Source organism: Neoarius graeffei, chromosome 9 (genome assembly GCF_027579695.1).
Source record: "Neoarius graeffei isolate fNeoGra1 chromosome 9, fNeoGra1.pri, whole genome shotgun sequence".
Classification (NCBI taxonomy): domain Eukaryota; kingdom Metazoa; phylum Chordata; class Actinopteri; order Siluriformes; family Ariidae; genus Neoarius; species Neoarius graeffei.
The window spans coordinates 66,798,582-66,813,057 of record NC_083577.1 but is presented as its reverse complement, the minus strand read 5'-3'; the positions used below and the strand labels follow the sequence as shown (position 1 = coordinate 66,813,057).

At 39.3% G+C, this 14,476-nt stretch overlaps 1 protein-coding gene across 4 annotated transcripts in view; it reads left to right on the top strand.

The window, feature by feature from the left end:
• Positions 1-14,476, top strand: part of grb14 (growth factor receptor-bound protein 14) — a 102,885-nt gene that overhangs the window by 84 nt on the left and 88,325 nt on the right. The window contains exons 1-2 of one of the 4 annotated variants that reach the window (XM_060930126.1): positions 325-381; positions 13,757-13,999. The exons of 1 other annotated variant lie outside the window; for it this stretch is intronic. In XM_060930126.1, coding sequence (XP_060786109.1) covers positions 13,788-13,999 — 212 coding nt within the window. In that variant the 5' untranslated portion in view covers positions 325-381; positions 13,757-13,787. Of the gene's footprint in view, positions 1-324; positions 382-13,625; positions 14,000-14,476 lie in introns of those variants that run through there. 2 more of the 4 variants (XM_060930125.1, XM_060930127.1) reach the window with 2 other exon arrangements.

The following is a 14,476-nucleotide window of genomic DNA, read 5'->3' as shown; positions in this document are numbered from 1 at the left end:
TCTCCATCACACAGGGATACTCCGGTGTCATGCGGATCACGCGCACATTTCTTATAGCATGTTTTTACCATGTGCACTCGGTGTTTCTGGGCCTTTCCCCCTCCATACCGATCCGGTAACGTAACCCAGTCGCTTATGTAATGTGCTTCCCGGCTGCTGTACATAACGAAAGGTTCGCTCTCCGCGCGCAGTGTGCATGCGTCAGCAAAAAAGTGCGCGAGATACATTTATTCCCGGCGTTAAAGGCAAACGACAGCACGCCGGTGTACACTTTACACTGATCTTTGTTTGTTTGTTTGTATTGTTATCTTTTTTTTAATCTGATCTCATGAATCTGTTTCTCCTGATGTGTGCCTTAAGGCAGGTATGATTACACAACAGGTAGGCTTTTATTATTGCTCCCCTGTCTTTGTGCCAGTTTCAGCAGAGCTGGGTTTCTTTTCAAAGATCATTAATGAAGACTTTGATTCATATTTGAAAGTCATCAGAATGACCACATCACATTTTCTTCACCCCTCCATTTTGTTTGGGGTTTGTTCAAAGACTCTTTCTGAGAGAAATGTGCATACACTACCGTCCAAAAGTTTGGGTCACTTTGAAATGTGCTTATTTTTGAAAGAAAAGCACTGTTCTTTTCAATGAGGATCACTTTAAACTAATCAGAAATCCACTCTATACATTGCTAATGTGGTAAATGACTATTCTAGCTGCAAATGTCTGGTTTTTGGTGCAATATCTCCATAGGTGTATAGAGGCCCATTTCCAGCAACTCTCACTCCAGTGTTCTAATGGTACAATGTGTTTGCTCATTGCCTCAGAAGGCTAATGGATGATTAGAAAACCCTTGTACAATCATGTTAGCACAGCTGAAAACAGTTGAGCTCTTTAGAGAAGCTATAAAACTGACCTTCCTTTGAGCAGATTGAGTTTTTGGAGCATCCCATTTGTGGGGTCGATTAAATGCTCAAAATGGCCAGAAAAATGTCTTGACTATATTTTCTATTCATTTTACAACTTATGGTGGTAAATAAAAGTGTGACTTTTCATGGAAAACACAAAACTGTCTCGGTGACCCCAAACTTTTGAACGGCAGTGTACATTTGACCAACATGGTCAATCTGGAGCTTAAAGGAACAGTCCACTGTACTTCCATAATGAAATATGTTCTTCTCTGAATTGAGACGAGCTGCTCCGTACCTCTCCGAGCTTTGTGCGACCTCCCAGTCAGTCAGACGCGCTGTTACTCCTGTTAGCAATGTAGATAGGCTCAGCATGGCCAATGGTATTTTTTGGGGCTGTAGTTAGATGCGACCAAACTCTTCCACGTTTTTCCTGTTTACATAGGTTTATATGACCAGTGACATGAAACAAAGTTCAGTTACACAAAGTGAAACATGGCGATTTTCTATGCTATGGAAAGTCCGCACTATAATGACAGGCGTACTAACACCTTCTGCGCGCTTCGACAGCGCATTGATACCTTCACTCGGTACCATTTTTTTTAGACAGGGCGGACAGACCAGGACATTCGCCCGCCTGGCCGTGCCCGACGAGGAGCGCTCTCGGCCGGCTTGGGAGGCAGACGGCAGCCCCTCCTGGAAGTGTGGTTTTACCATGGGCCTCATGCGGAAAAATGACAAAGTCCCAGTTTTACCATGGGGCTCGAGTTGTACCATTTTTTTTAGACAGGGCGGACGGGCCAGGGCATTCGCCCGCCTGGCCGTGCCCGAAGAGGAGTGAAGGTATCAATGCGCTGTTGAAGCGCGCAGAAGGTGTTAGTACGCCTGTCTTTATAGTGTGGACTTTCCATAGCATAGAAAATCGCCACGTTTCAATTTGTGTAACTGAACTTGCTTCATGTCACTGGTCATATAAACCTATGTAAACAGGAAAAACGTGGAAGAGTTTGGTCGCATCTAACTACAGCCCCAAAAAATACCATTGGCCATGCTGAGCCTAGCTACATTGCTAACAGGAGTAACAGCGCGTCTGACTGACTGGGAGGTCGCACAAAGCTCGGAGAAGTACGGAGCAGCTCGTCTCAATTCAGAGAAGAACATATTTCATTATGGAAGTACGGTGGACTGTTCCTTTAAGTGATAACAGATGAATTTGTGAGGCATCAGGCTCATGCAAAAATAACTAGTTCAAAATAATAATAATAATAATAAGACTTTGTCACAAAAACATTACAGCACAGTGAAGTTCTTGTCTTCGCATATCCCAGCTTGTAAGGAATTTGTGGTCAGGAGCGCAGGGTCAGCCCTGATACAGCACCCCTGGAGCAGAGAGGGTTAAGAGCCTCGCTCAAGGGCCCAGTAGTGGCAGCTTGGTAGTACTGGGGCTTGAACCTCTGACCTTTTGATCAGTAAAACAGAGCTTTCACCATTGAGGGGACATCTCAGAAGTGGGACTCAGTGTAAAATTTCACTGTGATCTAACTTGCAGGATAAATTTATCTTCAGCGAAGGTAACCAAAATATCCTGGAAATAAAGGCATTAAACGACACTTTTCCTTGTTGTTATAGGGTGGTACTTTAAAAGTGATTAAAAGGTACAGTACATAAATTGACTTTATGATTGATGTAGCTGTCTTTAAAGCTTTACTCTGTAAACACACACCACAAGGGAAAATAGGATTTGCTATTATTTGTGAGTGTATACACTACCGTTCAAAAGTTTGGGGTCATCCAGACAATTTTGTGTTTTCCATGAAAAGTCACACTTTTATTTACCACCATAAGTTGTAAAATGAATAGAAAATATAGTCAAGACATTTTTCTGGCCATTTTGAGCATTTAATCGACCCCACAAATGTGATGCTCCAGAAACTCAATCTGCTCAAAGGAAGGTCAGTTTTATAGCTTCTCTAAAGAGCTCAACTGTTTTCAGCTGTGCTAACATGATTGCACAAGGGTTTTCTAATCATCCATTAGCCTTCTGAGGCAATGAGCAAACACATTGTACCATTAGAACACTGGAGTGAGAGTTGCTGGAAATGGGCCTCTATACACCTATGGAGATATTGCACCAAAAACCAGACATTTGCAGCTAGAATAGTCATTTACCACATTAGCAATGTATAGAGTGGATTTCTGATTAGTTTAAAGTGATCTTCATTGAAAAGAACAGTGCTTTTTTTTTTTTTTCAAAAAATAAGGAAACTTCAAAGTGACCCCAAACTTTTGAACGGTAGTGTAGAGTTGAGTTAAAAGAGACGATCTGTTGAAGTCAGATGACTAATTCCAGCTCATTGGTTATCTTTATTAAGTATCAGTAATATCTGCTTAATCTAGCCTTTATGAAGTTCTCTGTGATTTGTGTGTGTGTACACACACACACATATACACACACACACACACACACACACACACATACATATATGTGTGTGTGTGTGTGTGTGTGTGTATTTATTTATTTATTTATTGTGTGTGTGTTGTCCTAAATACAAGAGTGTCATGTTTAGATAAAGATCCAAGCAAAGTTTTCCCACCTTGCTGTGCATATGAAGGAGGGATTCTCTGTGGTACGATGTGTTCTCATTAAGCCTTGCCTTTGCTGACTGTTCTTTTTGTCTGGATGCTAGACAAGCAAAGTGTGTGTGTGATGTACTTGTACTTGCTACATATTGAGGACTGGAACACATTTTTAACCAGCAGAGTAGGACATTTTTGGGAAGTGAGGACATTTTGGCTGGTCCTCACTTCTTCAAAGGGCTGTTTGAGGGTTAAGATTTAATTTTAGGGTTCAGGTTAAAAATGGGTTTAGGTTACAGTTCGGGTAAGGGTTGGGGTTAGGCGTTTAGTTGTGATTTTTAAGGTTAGATTAAGGGTCTAGGGAATTTATCATCTCAGTGAGTGTCCCCACAAAGATAGAAGTGTGTGTTTTTTATATACAACTAAGGTTAAGGTTAGGTTTTGGTGCAGGCATAGCATTAATTAACTGCATTAATAATTGTCAATAGAAGGTCGTCAGAAGGATAGTAAGACACATTTGCGTGTGTGTGTGTGTTATGTAGGTGTGTGTGTTTGTTTCAAGTGATTGCATGTAAATGCCACATTACAGTTAATAGGGTGAATGTAGAGACTGTAGTGCTGCACATAGTGAGGTGTGTGTGTGTGTGTGTGAGACCGTGCTTCAGGCTATAATTACCTGTTCTTTTGCATTACCTGCTTCATGCACCGAAATGAAAAGGCATGCAAGTCTTTCTTCAACAGGTTCCCTGCGCAACATTCACCAACAACTGGTTACACAGATTGTTAATTTCTTTTATAGCAGGACCATTTTTATAAGTACGTATCACACAATAAGGACACGGACATGTAAAGGAGGGCATTTATCACTTGACATTCCCAGTTAGGAGTCATTGTTTGCTCTTTGTGAAGTGAAGCTGTTCTAGCACATGTGGATTAATCATTTTAAAAGGAGGATTAGTGTGGAAAGTATGTATGTTCCGTAAGCTTCCTTTGGGCAGTTTTGCCTCATCAAGCAGAACTGATCCTCCCATGGTTGTAAGAATGCAGTCAGCAATGGTCTACTTTAGCCATATAGGATTGTGGTTAATCCAGTGGTTCCTAGCTCTGAACCTGCATTATACTTATTCTGCTTATTTTGCACTTCACCTACTGTAATATACCCGATCCAAGTAATCATAAGTTCTTAGTTGACAAAGAGCCCTTCAGGACGAGAACAGGATATCATTGGATCTAACAGTAAAGCACATAGCACATTATACACAATGTTGTGTTGGAATTATTACCAACAAAAAAAAACCCACCCAATGCTCAAGATTAGTTTCAGATGGAATTACACAGTATTTGTATTCTACTTAAAAACAGCAGCAAGAAAAAGCCCATGTGTGGGGATTTGTAAAAGAACACTTTCTATTTTATATAATTTCTCAATCTATTCTCTTTCTCTTCTCATCTACTAAAAGGCCTTCAGCGTGAGCTAACATTATATTTAGCCACAAGTCTCTCAGCAAAACTGCTGGAATTTAAGTTTGTAATTATTAGCACAAATCCTTGCTACAGCCTCCAGCTTTAAAAGTCTAATCTTCTCTGTTCAGGCTTTCAGTGCCATAGGTTTTTGTGCTGTGCTTATGAATGACCTCATCGCAAAACTCCAATCTCCTGCAGAGAGACTCAGGGGAAATCAGAGCAAACCAAACCCACAGGATAGACTATAGAGTAGGTTTCTTGATTAATCATTAGTTAATGATTAGGAAATGGAGGCTGTACATTTTTTCCCTTTTGGAGAAGCTCCAGTGTGAATCAAATAAGCACATGCTAATACTGTTTTGACATGTCATTACTAGCTGATCATATAGAATAAACTCCATCGCACCTATTTACGGAACATAATTCTGAATTTCAGAATTATAATATATTTTGTGCAAAAAAGCTTGACAAGAAAGTACAGCTTTTATAGGAATTCTCAAAGAGATGCTCATGCCTTTTTTTTTTGTCAAAACCCTGAAACTGTCTGTTTGAAACCTTGATAACATTGATAAAGTGAAGAAAATACATTTATCATAAATTAAAGATATTCAAGTATATTTATAGTGCTCATAACTCAGAACATGTGGCTTTACCAAGGAGTCTTGTAGCAGTGCTCAGTACATTTATTCTTCCTCAGATTTTACTTCGCTATGAGACACTTAGTTAATTTTTGACGTTTGTTCGTTTTGTTTACAGATGAATGACTAACGTTTGACCAAATGATATCGCTTGAACGAATGAGAATGAATGTTACACAAGATCTCTTATCAGCTACAGTATTATTGTTCATTCAGTTCATAGAGAAGAAATGACTACAATAATTATTCTCATCAGTGTATCCAAATAGTGATATTCTGTAATGAATATGAGTTGTATTGTTTTTCATCCAGAAAGAATCTATTAAATGAAATTGAAAGCTGCAAAAATCAAAAACACAATAGGCGTGCAAATCTAAAAGCATGTATTTTTGGTTCATAGGGCAGGCTGAATGTAAACATTTTCACTGTCGCTAATTAAATGCTGTTGGCGATGAAACTGTGAAAATGTGATGAATATCTCAAATTAAGCCAATCTATAGCTAGGAAATATTGTTATTTTAAGGAACATTTTGATCTTTTTGACCTTTTTATTATTAAAACCAAGTGAAAGGTAATATTTTTTGCTTCCATTTGGTGGAAACAAATTTTGCAATTTTAATGTATGGTTTCTGGACATATTAATTACTGTTCTCAAAGGTACTTTCAAGTTTAGGCCTAGTCATACACTAACGCAGGTAATTTTGAAAACACTGTTTTAATATGGATGGAAAGAGAAAACAATATTTTCTTAGGGATAGTCATTCATCTTAGTATCTTCTTCTTTTGTGCAGTCTTCTATGCAGCCTTCTTCTGTTAGGGGTTGGCACAGCAGATTATCCGTTTCCATCTCATCCTGTCTTCAGCTCTTACACTGTCACACCAACCACCTGCATGTCCTCTCTCACTACATCCATAAACCTCCTCTTTGGCCTTCCTCTTTTCCTCTTGCCTGGCAGCTCCATCTTCAGCATCCTTCTTCCTGTATATAATATACTCGACATCTCTCCTCAGCACATGTCTCCCCTTCCACCTGGTCCCTTGCATGCACTGTATATCCACCTTTCTTCTCTCCATTATATCTGCTAGCTCGGTCCCTTTACCAGTCATAATGCCAACATTCAAAGTTCTGACTCTCACCTCCACATTCCTACCCTTTCTCCTCTCCCGCTGCCTCTGGACATGCCTTCCCCTTTCTTTCTCCTTCACATGGCAGCAGCATAGTTTCCACTGGCACCCTGCTGGCTCACAGTACCAGTGGCGGTCATTGGTAACCCGGGCCTCAACCGATCTGGTATGGAAATCTGACTTATGATCCGCATACTTGATTTGGTATAGGTTTTACACCGGATGCCCCTTCTGACATAGTCCTCCCCAATCTATCTGGCCTTGGGACTGGCGTTAAGAATGCACTTGCTTCTGCAACCCCAGTGGCTGGGTTAGGACTATTCATTGTAGTATATTGCTCAGTAACTACTATTTTTCAGTATGTAGGCTACAGTAAAAAATATTTTTTAATAATGAATTATTCAGTATGTATAGCAGGGCTCGAAATTTGCGGTGGTCTGGTCGCCCGATGCGACTTAATTCGTCATTTGGCGGGTAATTCCTGTCACTAGCCAGCCCGGCTGCCTAGTTGAAAATAAAAAATATATATGAAGCGAAGATTCAGACTAGGGCTGTGCGATATATCAAATATACTCGATATATCTCTGAAAATTCTGTGAGAGATACATATAATTATTATATCGTAACTATCAAGTATTTTATGGTCATCTGTCGACTTGCGTTTGTTTCGTGTTTGTTGCGTTTGTTTAAAACCTTTTCCGATGGTTTTCTCCCTGTCCCTCAGGCTGTAACGTGAGAGGCTGCCTAAGGGAAAAAAAAACAATAACGCCAAGCACTCACCAACTAATCCCGGGTGACATCTCGGTGCTGAAAGGAACTTGCGGGAAGATTTCCTAGTTTTGGTTTACAGCGCTGACTCAGTTCGTGCAATCGCTGGTGTTGCATAGGCTACCGTGTAAGCTCTGTCAATTTCAGCGACAAATTAAAAATGGAAGCGGACGAATTGGTTCCTAAAAGAACTAGTAAGGGGTCAGTCATCTGGCAGTTTTTTGGATATCGCGAGGAGGACGTGGAACAGTAAATGCCAATTTGTAAAGTGTGCAAAAAAAAAAACCAGTATCAAAATACTCGGGTCTTGAAATAAATGCACATTAGTCATGAACAATGGTAACTACTCTCTTTTGTGTTATTTTTGACAGAAGTAAAATTCATACATGAACAAATTTTGGCGAGTTGATTTTCTGTTTGGCTAGTTACTTTGGAAGGTTACTAGTCCGGCTGGCTGGTGAAAAAAAAAAAAAGAATTTCGAGCCCTGTATCGTAAAAAAAAAAAAAAAAAAAACATAATTAACAGATAATTGTAATTTTGTGCTTCCATTTGTTAGGTAGAATCTTATATCAAGGCAGTTCCAAGCCTTTGCAGAGCTCTTTTTTTCTTCTTGGGTGTTACTATATAGCAGAATATATGTTTGTGAGAGGTGTAGTGGTTAGTGCTGTCGCCTCACAGCAAGAAGGTCCGGGTTCGAGCCCCGTGGCCGGCGAGGGCCTTTCTGTGCGGAGTTTGCATGTTCTCCCCGTGTCTGCGTGGGTTTCCTCCGGGTGCTCCGGTTTCCCCCACAGTCCAAAGACATGCAGGTTAGGTTAACTGGTGACTCTAAATTGACCGTAGGTGTGAATGTGAGTGTGAATGGTTGTCTGTGTCTATGCGTCAGCCCTGTGATGACCTGGTGACTTGTCCAGGGTGTACCCTGCCCGTCACCCATAGTCAGCTGGGATAGGCTCCAGCTTGCCTGCGACCCTGTAGAACAGGATAAAGCGGCTACAGATAATGAGATGATATGAGAGATGTTTGTGACAATAGGTAAGACTGTTTGCTCTCATCAATATTGCAACCCCAATTCCAAAAAAGTTGGGACGCTATGTAAAATGTAAATAAAAGCAGAATGCATTGATTTGCAAATCATGGAAACATTATATTTCAATGAAAATAGTACAAAGGCAACATATCAAATGTTGAAACTGAAAAATTATATTGTTTTTTTTTTTGAAAATATATGCTCATTTTGAATTTGATGTCAGCAACACATTTCAAAAAAGTTGGGACAGGGGCACTGTGCTGCATCTTTTAACAACAATCTGTAAACGTTTGGGAACTGAGGAGACCAATTGCTGTAGTTTTGAAAGAGAAATGTTGTCCCATTCTTGCCTGATATACAACTTCAGTTGCTCAACAGTTCAGGGTCGATATTGTCATATTGTTTGCTTCATAATGAGTCAAAAGTTTTAAATTGGAGACAAGTCTGGACTGCAGGCAGGCCAGTTTAGCACCCAGACTCTTTTACTATGGAGCCATGCAATTGTGATATGTGCAGAATGTGGTTTTGCATTGTCTTGCTGAAATAAGCAAGGCCTTCCCTGAAAAAGAAAAAAAGGAAAAAAAAAAGAAAACAAGCTACCCATGCCATGTGTACTAATGTACCCCATACTGTACCATCACAGATGCTGGCTTTTGAACTGTGCACTGATAACAAGCCGGGTGGTCCTTCTCCTCTTTAGACCAGAGGATGCAGTGTCCATGATTTCTAAAAAGAATTTCTACTTTTGATTCCTCAGACCACAGGACAGTTTTCCACTTCATCTCAGTCCATCGTAAAAGAGCTCGGGCCCAGAGAAGGTGGCGCTGTTTCTGGATATTGTTTATATCTGGTTTTAACTTACATTTGTGGATGCAGTAATGAACTGTTTTCACAGACGATGGTTTTCTGAAGTGTTCCTGAGCCCATACAGTGATTTCCACTACAGACACGTCTGCTTTTAATGCAGTGTCTCCTGAGGGCCTGAAGATCACAGGCATCCAATGTCAGTTTTCAGCTTTGTACCTTGTTTATAGAGATTTCTCCAGATTCTCTGAATCTTTTAATGATATTATGTACCATAGATTATGTGATCCCCAAATTCTTTGCAGTTTTACATTGAGGAATGTTATTCTTAAATTGTTGCACTGTTTTTCCCACGCAGTCTTTCACAGACCAGTGAACCCCTCCCTATCTTTACTTCTGAGAGACTCTGCCTCTCTGGGATGCTCTTTATATATGTAATCATTTTACTGACCTGTTACTAATTCATCTAATTAGTTATTTGTTTGTTGATGAGACAACTTTTCCAGTCTTCTGTACCAACTTTTTGAAATTTGTTGCCTGCATCAAGTTCAAGATGATCAGATAGTTTTCCAAAGAAAAAGAAAATTGCTCAGTTGCAACATTTGATATGTTGTCTTTGTACTATTTTCAATTAAATATGGAGTTTCTATCATTTGCAAATCATCACATTCTATTTTTTACAGTTTACACAGCGTCCCAACTTTTTTGGAAACAGGGTTGTAGATTTGTATATTTGTTGTCGTTCTGGTAACTTATACTGATCTCCATTAAGGCTTGTAAATGGTATATAAAATACTGCACTTTTATGCATTTATATTAGTCACTCAGAAAACCATGGCATTTTCCTTGTGTTCCATAGCACATAAAGTCATTAAACAACAGAAAAAGCACAGACACATGCGTATACATGCTGGCATTTCCAAGAACTTCTTGGAATATGCATAATGAAAACCTTGCCAACTCTACATGCATTAAAAACTCTTTCTTTTATGTCCGTGTTCAATGACTTACATATGCGTAATAGATCAAGATAATTTTTTTTTTTAAACTGATGACACGATAACATCTGCTTACAATATGTTCAATACTGTTTCTTCAGTCACCATAAACACATTTTATAAATTTTAGACTGGCTTTATATGTTAGTCTGATCATTTATTGCTAAATAAACCCAGTGTTACTCCAGGCCAGTGATTTTATTTCGTTCTCGTTCTGTTGTGCATGCTGCCTCTATAAATGAGTTACACTACAATAAAAGTGAGTAAGAAGAGAGAACTGAGAAGAGAGACCTGAAAATGTATAATGTCTGGAATCAAAACTGAAAACTCAGAAACGAGTTTTCATCCAAGACATTCTCATAAGAGCTTTTAAGGGTCAAGTGACTGTACAGCACTCCTGTTCTATTACACAAATTTTTGTTTGTCTCTTTTTTCAACCTTACCCTTAATTTAAAACCAAAGCTATACTTTAGATCTTAAGAACGTGTATGGAGATGATTGATATTACCCAGATACTAAAAACTGAAAATGCAGCTTGACCTGTTTGCATTAACAGAAATTCATGTGTGAGCATGTCTGCAACTGTCTGCATTAAAAAAAGAAAACCATAATTTTATTTTATTCTATATTACTTTTATTTTATTAATATAATTGTAATTTAGTATGTAATTTTTATTTATGAGCACTATGATTTTAACAGATCAATGACTCAGTCCAGTCAATTTTAGTAATTTGTATTATATTTGATTAAAATACTGAATTTCATTACATTATGTACACTGTAAAATATAATAAGTTGACTTTACGTAAAAAAAATATGCAAAGTCGTTGCCTCAAAAAAAGTCATTTATGTTGATTTAGATAAATTAGATTGGGTTAACTTATTTTTTGTGAGTTTGCAGTACTCAAATTAACTTAGATTAGTTTGATTACATTAACTTATTTATTTTGAGTTTGCAGTACTCACATAAACTTATATTAATTTGATTACATTAACTTATTTATTGTGAGTTTGCAGTACTCATCTTATATAATTTTGATTACATTAACTTGTACTGTAAACTTAAAATAAATAAGTTAATGTAATCAAAATTATATAAGATGAGTACTGCAAACTCACAATAAATAAGTTAATGTAATCAAATTAATATAAGTTTATGTGAGTACTGCAAACTCAAAATAAATAAGTTAATGTAATCAAACTAATCTAAGTTAATTTGAGTACTGCAAACTCACAAAAAATAAGTTAACCCAATCTAATTTATCTAAATCAACATAAATGACTTTTTTTGAGGCAACGACTTTACATATTTTTTTTAAGTAAAGTCAACTTATTATATTTTACAGTGTACTCTATATGTATCTGTTTATCACCCAGAACTCCACTTAGGCCCATCTGGTCTCAGTTCTCTCCTTTACTCAGTATGTGCTCAGTGTATGAAGGTGTGTGCTAGTGTTATAGTTGTCATGTAGCCAGTGTGATGATGACTCCTGATTTGGCTGTGCTCTCCTGCAAATGTAATTAGAAAGCATTTGCATTGACTGATTACAGAAGAATGTGACTGGGGTGAGTGTTATTTTTGGAGTCAACTTGACTACTTGGCTTAAGTGTGCTTGTCTTAGACATGGTAGGGTAGACACACGTGTGTGTATACACACACACACACACACCCACCCTACTGAAGAGTTACAGAACCTCAGTATGTACTTCTCCGTGTTTAACTATATGTTTTTCTTTTCTGTTTTTACTAGCTGATTATTGCTGCTGATTTTGATGCCGGGTTTCTAAAATGAGTAAACTGTTATATTTGAGATTTCATAATGATGCCTAATGCTCAAAGTGTAATTTCACCCCCAGCTCTGAGCATGACTCACCCCCCGTATAATTTTGAAAAATGCTAAAAAAGTGGGTAAGGGGCTGAGAGGGGGGCAGGGAGGGGCTGAGTAGGGAGGCAGGAGATGAGGGGGCGCCAAAATAATTGGAATACAATAATTAGAGGGTTAAAAAAAAGCATAAACGACTGTGAATGAGTCTTGATCAGCATATATTTGAAAATGAGCACAGTTTCACAGACTCCCACTCAAGGTGTGTGTGTGTGTGTGTGTGTGTGTGTGTGTGTGTACCTCTGATTAGACGGCATTAACATTAGTTTTTTACTTATAAATTTCATGATGTAGATAAGTCAGCATCGGACTTGCAAGGTTCAGTACAGTCACATCACAGTTTACAGCTCAAAAAACACATTTAAGTGTGCAGTAACTCTTTAGTGTGAGAAATGCTATACTGGGATACACATGCATATTACTTTTAGGTCTTTTGTGGTCAAGATAATCTGACATACTGTCCCCTAGTGGACCTCTGTTTGCTGTGTGGAGATTTAGTTAAAAATGAGAGAGAGAGAGAGATTTTTAACTTTTAAACTTTCAGAAGTCAACAGGTCCAAACTCACACTCCTCACTCTTGTAACTAAATATCTACATCACTACACATTTACTATTACTTTCATCATAGTTAATAAATAATTCATGGTAGTTACTGAATAATACGCTTTAAAATGAATAACTAAATAATGAGCAAGGAATTTAAAGGGTTAAAACTGGCTTCTGTGTCTAACTGCGTCAAACTATACTGGTACCAGGCTGTTGTCTTTTCAACTGATAGCATATCTTTTTTTCTGTCTGACTGCCAAAGTCTTGTGCTGTCATATTATATTAACTGTCATTATATAGACGTTTGACACACACACACACACACACACACACACACACACACACACACACACACACACCACACTGCCTTCAGGACTTCTGATGCAGCTGATCCGAAGCTGTGTCTGTAGTAGTGGAATAGAGGAATAGAGAAGAGGAGGGGAGTGAGGGGCAAAGCGCGAAGTCCGTGACAAAGGAACAGTAGGTTTTACTGTCTGGCTGACCTCCAGGGCTCATTATTGCACTAAGTTGCATACCAACAACGGAGAAACCCTTTGTAAGAGCAAGCTGCCTGAGCAGGTCTCCTTTCCAGGTATAAAAACTGAACAAAAAATCAGAAATGCAACATTAAAATCGCTTCAAAGTAAGAGGGAAGAGGACAGGGAGAAGTAGTTAAGCTCTTTGAAGCAGGACTGAGTGGAAGGAATGAAGCAGTGGAGGGGATTTTGAGCTGGGAGGCAGTGTGCGAGTGTGAGCAGTGTTCTTTCGCGAGTCATCAAGTTAAAAATAACTTTATTGTGGTAGATCATGTTTTGGTAGGAGGGACCTGCTTTCCATGCTAGGACAGCCCGTTGGGCAAGGGAGCAGTATGCATGTGTGCGCGCGCGAGTGTGTGTTTGTGCATGCGGGTGTGTGTGCACGCTGACAGAAGAGGAGTGAGTGCTGTGCTCTGCTCGACACGCACATCCACACACCCCTTTGTGCTGTTCCTCTACTACTTTGACGCTGTGTGTCCTGTGCTTTAGATGATGCGGTGGATATAAAGCTGGGCTCACCATGAGTGCTATGAGTGACTCTCTGGATGAGCTAGGCACTCCAAACAGCCTCGGCGAGAAAGCAGCCATATTTCGTGAAGGAAAGGGCAATGTAAGCACGCTCAGTGGCGGCGACCATGCCCTAATCGCTCTGCACTCGCCCTACCAGCCACCCGGTGCCGTACAAAACAGGACTGCCGCCACAACAGCAGCAGCTTTCTGCAGAGGGAATAGGTAGGACTGCTTTCCTCCCTCCCTCCTACAGGCTTCTGTTCTCGTACCTCTAATCATGTCTCTCCAGTAATGGGCTCTGTTTGACTTACTATTGATTACGATGTTTAAACAAGTCCTGCCTTGTGGAAACGAGTGTGGGACAAGTGTGGATCTATAAGTGTGACCGAGAGTATACGTAAGTGTATTTGTGCAAATAAGCAGCCTTTATTTGTACACTGTTTCGCTTTTTTGTATGGACGTGTGTCTATCTGTCTGTGTAACTCACTTTTCAGCAGTTAATCTTTAACATATGTAATCGGTACGAACGTCCCAAGGAGACACAGAGCAGCCTTTGTGCTCTCGCACAAGTTTGGCTGAAAAGTGCAGTAGACTTTGTCCCTGTAAACATCGTCCCAACGTTCGGGCTGCACTTCAAAATCAGACAGCGAACTGGACTCAAATCAAGCACCTGCTACTTTCCAGGCTGTGCTCAGTAAC